Below are 9642 nucleotides of genomic sequence, written 5' to 3'. Positions count from 1 at the left end.
TCGTGCATATGAATAATTAATTAGCCATAATTCCAAAATCCTTTGACCTATAGTCATGAAATTTCTTGGGTATGTTCATGGTAAGTGCATGGACTGAGTTTCAAAATGTTTCGTCACTCGATGGCCCACATCTTAGGGGGCTGAGAGATGGTCCAAATAACCTGGCCCTTTTAGGGTTAAAGGGATATTATACGGCCTGAAATTCACGAAATTATTATGTTGTTAGGGATGTTTCTTTTTACTATTTCAAATGTCTGGTTGAAAGGAAACTAACCTAATGTCTTACCGTTCCTGAGAAAAGACGGATGTGTAATATCTTAGGGAAATAACTGGAACGGACTCACCGTAAACCATAGACACTGATAGAGTAAGACTTGTTCATAGCGAGCTGCCATCTTGGAACTCCTTTTATTTGATAACATGTAGTTCGTGCCATACGACATCTCCCCCTTTTCTAGAACAAAATAAACTGGTTAAGAAAACACATTTACAATGCACATGATTGAGTCTGGGTGTTCAATGTTAGAAAGTGTCTGCAAAATGTTGAGTGTTCCAAATCAGCTCCTAGAGTCCAATGTTCTTGGTTCAAGCAGATTTCTAGAGTTCTTGAATTAAATCAGAATGAATTTGTAATTCAGAGATGAGTGCGAGATAATGCAAGATTGATTGATTTTAACCGAGTAATGAGTGATTGAGTGATTGAGTGATGGAGTGAGGACAGTTCAGTGTTCTAGTACATGACGTAATCCTGCTGCCATGCTGGTGGTTTCCTCATTCGCTGAGACAGTCTCACTCCCTGTTGCTGAGCATCTAGGTTTTGTTGGACTGGATCCTCCAGTTGGATCTCGAAGTCTGGCTCAGGTGGTGGTTGTGGCATCCGGACAATATGCCGCCTGTTCCGACGATATTCTGCGCCATTCACTCTCACGATGTAAGAACGGGGTGTGTCTGCTTTACAGAGGACCTCTCCGATTGGACCAAGTTTGCCCTTTGTTCTGATCTTCACCCGGGCTCCTGTTTCCAGTTGATCCAATGCCTTGGCGCCATGTTTCTGGTTGAAGTAGACTTCTCCCTTGGACTTGGATGCAGCGTCTGCTTGTTTCAACTTTGTCTGGTTGATTGGTTTCTGAAGGAGATTCTTGGGCAACATTGGTAGGGTAGTGCGTAACTCTCGGCCCATCATCAGACTTGCCGGACTGACACCAAGACTTGGAAGTGGGGTCGCGCGGTATGTCATGAGAGCTCGTATGGGATCTGGTTGACGCAGGATACTCTTGGCCACATGGACAGCTTTTTCGGCTTGCCCATTTGCTTGGGGATAGTGTGGACTGGTGGTAATGTGGTTGAAGCCAAACTCTCTAGCAAACTGTTGAAACTCTCCTAGGAATTGTGGGCCGTTATCTGATACAACAACTTCAGGGATCCCATATCGTGCAAAGGTAGTTTTCATGAAGTTGATGACTGCTAAGGCTGTTGTCTTCACAAGGTGATGAATCTCGATCCACCTCGAGTAGTAGTCAACGATCACTAAGTACACCTTCCCTTTCAGCTCTGCAAGATCGCACGCGATTCGTTGCCATGCTCGTTGGGGTAAAGGTGTTGACATCAGGGGTTCCGCCTTCTGTGCTGGTTGTTTTTCTCTGCAAAACTCGCATTGTTGAATGTGCTGCGCGATGTCAGTACCGATTCCAGGCCACCATATGGCTTGATTTGCACGGAGTCGGCTCTTGGTGACCCCATGGTGACCCTCATGGAGTTTCTCCAGCATTTCCTGCTGCATCTTCTGTGGGATGATGATGCGGTCCCCATATGTCAGTATGCCGTTGATCTGGCTTATCTTATCTTGTTCCTCCCAGTATCGCTTGACATCAGGATCTACGTCCTTGATGTACTTCGGCCAGCCGTCTTTCACGTACGACGATACTAGGGACAATACGTTGTCTTGCACTGTCTCATCTGTGATTTCTGCAAGTTTGGCATCCGAGGCTGGCCACTGGCTTGTTACCATGCTCACGTGTGCTGCAATTTCTGCTGCGAGATCATCACTGTCATCAGATGTCTGGTCTGTATGAACTGGAGCTCTAGACAGGGTATCTGCAACGACTAGGGTCTTGCCTGGTGAGTAGACAGCTGTACAGTGGAATTTCATGAGGCGCATCAGTAAGCGCTGGCATCTCAGTGGTGCGTCACAGAGGTCCTTTGAATTGATCAAAGACACCAGTGGTTTGTGGTCGGTTTGTAGGGTCACGTGAAGTCCTCTGATGTAGACATAAAATCTCTCGCATGCCCATACGCTGGCCAACAACTCTTTCTCGATTTGGGCATACTTCCTCTCGGCAGGAATCAGGGTACGGGAACAGTAAGCGACTGGCTTCCATGTCTCATCTTCGTGCTGCTGTAGTAAGCATCCTCCCAGCCCATAGCTACTGGCATCTGCGCTGACCATGGTAGGTTTAGCGGGGTCATAGAAGGCCAATGTGGGTGATCTGGTGAGGAGTGTCTTGAGGTGTCGGAATGCAATCTTCTGTTGTGCTCCCCACATCCAGTCAACGTTGTCTTTCAGGAGATCAGTGATTGGGGCTGCAACTGATGCTGCGTTCGGGATGAAGCGGGACAACCAATTGACCATGCCCATGAGCCTCTTGACTTCATCCTTTGATGTTGGTGGGGGCATCTGAACGATTGCTGTGATCTTCGAAGGATCAGCATGTATACCATCCTTGTCTAGCTGTAGACCCAGAAAGGTAACCGTCTCTTGAGAAAACTTTGATTTCTCTTTGTTTAGCCGCAAGCCAGCTTTCTGTAGGATTTGGACTACACGATGCACACGTTGATCGTGCTCTGCCTGTGTTCGGCCGGTGATGAGAATATCATCCATGTAGACAACTACACCATCCAGATTCACGAGTAGGTCACACATAATACGCTGATACAACTCAGGCGCTGATGTGATGCCGAAAGGGAGTCGCGTAAAACAGAAACGCCCAAATGGAGTTATGAAGGTTGTCAATTTCTGACTGTCACTAGCAAGGGGTATCTGCCAAAACCCGTGCTTTGCATCGAGTAAGGAGAACACTTGTGCACCAACAATCTTTCCCAAAACCTCTTCCAGGCTGGGGATAGTGAAACGCTCCCTCTGCACAGCTTTATTCAGTTGTCGCAGATCTACACAGAGTCGAATCTGGTTGTTCTTCTTGGGTACAATCACGATTGGAGCACACCACTCTGTCGGCTCAGTGATGCGCTTCACGATACCTTGGGTTTCCATCTTTTCCAGTTCTTGCTTCAACTGGGGAAGTAGGGGCAAGGGGATTCTGCGAGGAGCGGTCACACAGTATGGAGTAGCGGAGTCGGTTAACTTTATGTTAACCGGTGGGCCTTCAAGACAACCCGTGCCTTCAAACACGTTGTCTCGGTTCACCATGGTGTACACCCGCTGTATCAGACCAAGTGCTTCACATGCTGTCTTGCCAATGACAGGCTGACCACTGGCAAGAATCTGGAACACCAACGAGTACTGACGATTCTTCATTTCACATGACAGTTTCTTTTGTCCAAGAGGTTTGGCCTTGCCACCAAAGTAGCCATGCAAGCGAAGTGTCGTTGGCTGCAATGTCTTATCACTGAGTTTCAGTGATTTGTACACGTTAGCGGGTAGGATGTTGACTTCCGAACCTGTATCTAGCAGGAACTGCACCATCTGTCCCTGCACTTTGATAGGTTGTCTCCACACATCACCATTTAGTATGTCATGGCTGGTGTGATGCACTGTTCCAACGAAGAAATCATTAGTTTCAGTGTCCCCATCATCGCTGTCAGTTGGATCGTGCTGTACTGTATGCAACTTCTTCGGTTTAGCGCGACACACTACCGAGAAGTGACCAAGTTTCTGGCAGTAGTTACACTTTTGTCCACTTGCTGGACAGGATTGGTGGCTTGGATCTCTGCCGCATCTACTGCATCTCTTCCCGCCTTGTTGAGGTTTGGCACGTGTCTGTGGGGGTGGCTGTTTGAACGATGGCTTGTACGGTTGCTTGTACGGTTGCTTGGCGTTTCGGTGTAGTGCGTGAACTGATACTGTGTCTGCATTAGGGCTGTTCTTAAATTCACGCAAGTCCTTGACAGCTGTTTCAAGGGTTTTGGCCAAGTCCACGGCTGCTTTGAAGGTGAGACCATCTTTGGTGAGAAGATGTTTCTGGATATTGTTGCTGGTCAGACCACACACAAGCCTGTCTCGCAATGCGTCGTCGAGAAACTGGCCAAATTTACATGTACTGGCCAAGTTTTGAAGTGTCATGGCATACTGTGCAATGGTCTCTGATGGCTGTTGATCCCTTTTGTAGAAGCGAAAACGCTCTGACACAACCAGGCGTTTGGGTCCATAGTGGGCGATCAACAACTCACACAGTTCTGTGTATGTTTTCTCAGTTACTGGGGTTGGCTCTGCAAGACTTTTAGCAGTTTTATACACAGTTGGACCGACTGCACTTAACAGAACAGCTGTCTTTTTCTCCTGAGCAATGTCATTTGCTTGAAAATACAAGTTCAGCCGCTCAACATAGTTACGGATATCTTCCACCTCATCATATTTGTCGAGGCGACCGATCAGCGGTGCGCGAGAGTGCGCCCCCTGTTGTGGAGTTTGTGCCATTGTTCTGAACCGTCACTCGTGCGGTGAATTTCCGACGTAAAAATGCCCTTATTACGTGTCCAAAAAGTCAAGTGACGTTCGAATACTATGCCCTAAATGTCCGCGGGTATATTAGAAACCCAGCGCTGCCACCATGTAATATCTTAGGGAAATAACTGGAACGGACTCACCGTAAACCATAGACACTGATAGAGTAAGACTTGTTCATAGCGAGCTGCCATCTTGGAACTCCTTTTATTTGATAACATGTAGTTCGTGCCATACGACAGGATGAACAGTTGTTTACATCGCACGCGGTGGACTTCTGTGGCATACATATACGCATTTCCCGCCGTTTCCATTCAATGTACAGTTCAAGTCGTGTGTGTCACAATACACAAAGTAGCAACACAAATGTTGTTTCTCGCACGTCCGCATTATACAATACACTGTGTCATGCCAGATTCACAACTAGCACTCAACAGTTCTATTTTTGAGACTCACTATTTTGACACCCAAAATTAGTTGTCGCATGGTTTACGCAAGAATCACACAAAAACAACCAGTGTTAAATGATGGTTGGGTAGACGTTTATGTCCTACTATTAAATGTTCTTTCCATTTAATATAATTTCATTAAAATGCGTTTTGTAGCCCAATTGGGCGCATTCGCAATGTCCCTTCAGTTGCACAATTTACTGCTCGATTTGTGGTTGATTCGTAGTAACCTAATCCATTATGACTGTGCACTACAAATAACGTGCGGACGTCAATAGTCGGAGGATATCGGCAAAATGTCATCAGGAAATTATATGGGTCACAGGTCCCCGCTGCGCATTGTGATGCGTGCAGCTATCGTACGCGTAACCAGCAATGCGACCGACCACCAAGGCGGTCCTGAAGAGCCGACGATACCATGGGCGTCGCTGCAGGGGGGGGGGGGGTCACAACCCCCATTAGACAATTTTTTGTCGGTGAAATCATGGTGCTGTCGGCAAAAAAAGAAGAAAATATTGAGAGTGTAAATAATAGACAGCGTTGCTCAAAACCCTGCGAAGCTAACATCCGGTTCTGAATTCCTTGGCAAAAAAATTGTACACTCTGTCAAGACTGTCATGTCGGCACGAGCTGCCGCGCGAGGTCGCTTCATATATGGCGGTTGACAGCTACGGCTAAGTGACGACTCAAAACCATGGATCAAGCTAAAGCTAAAGAAGGCAAAACTCGAAAGAGTGTCGAGCTTCAGTTTGATGTAATGTTTGTGATGTAATACATCAACTTTGATGACCCCCCCCCCCCCCATCTCCCTAAACACGAGCCAGTAAAAAGTTACAAAAAGTCAGGGGAAAGTGGCCAGGAAATGCTTCAGATTGCACCACAAAGCATAAAATCCAGACCTTTTAGGCTGGCCCCGGACCCCACGCACACATAAAAAAATCAGTGGAAAGTGGCTAGGAAATGCTTCAGATTGCACCACAGAGCACACAATCCAGAACTTTTAGGTGGGCCCCGGACCCCACGCCTTCAGGGCTTCGCGCTCTCCGCTCGCATATAACAGAAATTCACTTTAGGATTTAAGGTATATTCCATCATTTGTAATTTGTGCATTTTGTTCGTTTGAAGCCACAAAAGTGCTCAAAATCAGCTGTATATTTCGAGAAAAACAGCATTTTAGGATCTCGATTTCAAATCCAAAGTTGCTGAATCATGTTTTGAATGGGCCTGAATTCAGCGTCCGGCAAGACACGTTTTCACTGAGCCGATTGCAGCTACGCGAAGTCGCGCACTGATCCGACGAATTATAGCAACAGCGTGCGCGTGTGCATCGTGTCAACGCTTGCGCGCGCTTCGCTGAATAAAAAAACGAACTACTACGGAAATTTTCAACGGTGCTTCTTAAAACGCACCTTTGGAAAGGCATTCCTTCGTTGATTTCTTCAAAATGACAGCTTGCCGGAAAGAATAATTTCACAGGGAGTTTAGTCCTCTTGCTATCTTTCAACCAAGTATGTTTTTTCAACAATAATTAAGTCAGTCACTTTTTGGATGGCTGCAAATGATGGACTATAGCTTTAAAGAACCCCCCCCCCCCCGGCTGGGATCAGGGATCGGGCCTGCACAAGGTATGCTTACGTGGGCGTGTACACGCCAGCAGCGTATCCAGCTTTTGATGGGGGGGGGGGACAACTGGTTACAATCAGCGCCGAAATGTAGACATGTTTTTTTCTCTTCGGACACTTGCCATTATTATGCATACTACATATCAAATGAAGATTTTCACGGCTCATTTTAATGGTTGTTGAATGGGTTTCCTTTAGGCCAAAAAAAAGTCTCCGGTTTCTGGTATGGAGCTTGCCCAAAAAGTGGTGCGGCGTTATTATGGAAGACCAGAGAGGCCACATAAAGCTTATTCTCGATCATAACCCCATCTAAAAACACGTTAAAATTGTGCAGCAGCAGGATTCCTGTCAAACCAGTGAGTTTGGCGGTTTTGAGACATCATCTTTCATTGAAAAAAAAAAAACTTTTTCATTTTGCCGACGCGCATGGCTACGGCGACGCGCGCGCATACCAGAAACCGCAGACTTTTTTTTTGGCCTTAGTGGGATTGATGTCAGAGGAACTCTTGAAACATAACTGAAAATTTATTCCATTCAGAGCAATCAACATAATAAACCATTATAATACATGATGTGGGGGAATTAGAAATGGATTTAATTAAGGGGTCTTTTGGGGCAGAAATTATCAATTATTTTGTGTGCCGGTCCGTCGGCAAATTTCATGTTGACACCCCCCCCCCTTTCAAAATGGTCTAGCGACGCCCGTGGACGATACGCTAGACAACGTAGTCGTCTAACGTTGGGTCAGACAAAGATTATTGGCAAAGATCATTGTTAAACATTACCTCGAAGTCCAATTTGAGCCAGATTCCTGCAATATGGCTAAATCGTTGAATGCAGTAAGAAATCTTAGGTTTTTTGTTGTTGTACAGAATACGCTGCAGCATGGTGTAACGCTGGCAGCACTGATAATAGTCCATGGATACAGGTTGACTTCGATGGCACAGTCACCATCACTGGTCTGATCACCCAGGGGCGCGGAGACAACTCACACCTCCAATGGGTGGAGGAGTACCAAGTGACGTACAGCGAAGATGGTCAGTCCTGGAATAACGTGACTGATGCAGACGGCACACCAATAAAGGTATATAGTCAGGTTTCATACGGTTGGAATCATGACCGACTGGTCCAAAGCACCAAAATTGGCAGATAGATTATTAAAGCCCTAAAGAAAATATTTAGAAGGGGTGCCCACCTGAAATTCTTTTGGGAAGAGTGCCTAATTTGCATATTAAAGCGTTAATGAGTGCAACTTTAGAGTATAAAAGTAGCCATTTAGGATCGTTACTATGTCCTCATATTATTATCCAGTCAGTCTTAAATGCTTTCGAAAATGTTATTGAGGTAAGGATGTGTAAGTGAAATCCCCAAAATATCCTTTTCAAAAAATTTAAAAATATACTTTTCAAAAAATTAAAAGTGGGAAAAATATATTACACTGTTGGGATTAACGATTTATGCAAATAAGGCACCCTTCCCTTCTTCATATTTACTCTAGGGCTATAACAATCTATCTGCCAAATTTGGTGGTTTGAACCAGTCGGTCACGATCTTGTCAAAAATTGGGTCTAAGCTTTCTGACTAATAGAAATGTTTAAAGGTATCAAAATGTCAAAAGTTGTTTTGCTGACTATGTTACGACATAATCAGTAGCGTATCCAGCTCATGATGTGGGTGTGTGTGTGGGGGGGGGGGGGGGGGGGAGGGGGAACCGCACATCCACGGCCAAATATAGATATGGTGTTTTTTTTCCGACACTTGGCCTCCGTAAAATCAAAAAGTGTTGGGGGAGGACCATCTTCCAAATGAGGGCGCTCTTCAAAACCTTTATTATGCATACTGGAAAATATGTGCCGATTTTAACAGCGCATTGTAATGCCTTTTTTTTAGCTGGTTTTCTTTTTTGGGGTTGATGTCAGAACTCTCTAAACATTTATGGAAATACTTACTGAGCAAAATATTTTTCAAAAAATCCTTGGGGGGGGGGCCCCTGCCCCCCCTGCCCCCCTCCTCTGGATATGCCACTGGACATAATGAATCCATTCGAATCTCTACAAGCTGAACACACCATTCTTCTTTTTTGAACAGTTCCCTGGTAACAAGGACAGTAACACCCTGGTAACTACTCGCCTACCGTTTGCCTTGCGCACCAGAATCCTGCGCATTCACCCCACTGAATGGAACAACCATTGCAGCATGAGGTTTGAAGTGATTGGCTGCTATTAGTCAGACTCATTACATTGCCGACGAGTGAGTGAAATGATTTCAACGTCAAAAGGTAGCTCTGTCGTAGAACAAAACGAAAATATTCATGCTTGTAAATACCGGCTCTACTCAAAATTATTTGGTAGTTTGGATGAAATTTGATGAATATTATTAGCTTTTTTTTCTTAAAATTTGTTGAATCTATATTACTGATGCATTTAAAATGCATACTGGTTAATCGTTAGTCAGGGTGTACGTATAGATATTTAGCTGATTGGTAAGACTTACAGAAAAAAGCAAACCCTGGGAGTACACTTTAAAAAGAAAGGCAAATCTCCAGGGAAATCTGGACAGTCGTACAGCAAGGTTGCTTTTTCCTGTGTACTTGAAGGACTTAAAATATAGGTTTTCCCGGCCAATTTCACCAAGTTTTCAGTCAATTTACCGCCTGGCTCATGCGATTTATATTAAAATTGAAAGATCACGAAGATCGGCATTCGACAATCAAAAAGAATCATTCTATTTCACTATCCGAGCATTCTATCGCCTTTTATCTTCACTCGTCTCTATCAAAGATGCATTCATATTCAAACTATCGCGTTGTTCATTCAATTTCGTCATAACCAGCAGTAAGGGTTGATCGGGCATTCGTTTTCATTAATGGGCAAGCATATTTCACATTTTGTCA

The 9642-nt window shown here is 45.0% G+C and overlaps 1 protein-coding gene across 1 annotated transcript; it reads right to left on the bottom strand.

Annotated features, from left to right (window-relative positions):
• Positions 1–730: 730 nt before the first annotated feature.
• Positions 731–4651, bottom strand: LOC119731388 (uncharacterized protein K02A2.6-like). The gene has a single exon (XM_038204561.1). The coding sequence runs from the start codon at positions 4649–4651 to the stop codon at positions 731–733; it is 3921 nt and encodes a 1306-aa protein (XP_038060489.1).
• Between the last annotated feature and the right edge of the window lie 4991 nt (positions 4652–9642).

The sequence above is a fragment of the Patiria miniata genome, unplaced genomic scaffold (assembly GCF_015706575.1).
Source record: "Patiria miniata isolate m_02_andy unplaced genomic scaffold, ASM1570657v1 HiC_scaffold_23, whole genome shotgun sequence".
NCBI lineage: Eukaryota > Metazoa > Echinodermata > Asteroidea > Valvatida > Asterinidae > Patiria > Patiria miniata.
The sequence above is the reverse complement of the archived record's forward strand: the minus strand, read 5'-3'. Positions and strand labels throughout refer to the sequence as shown.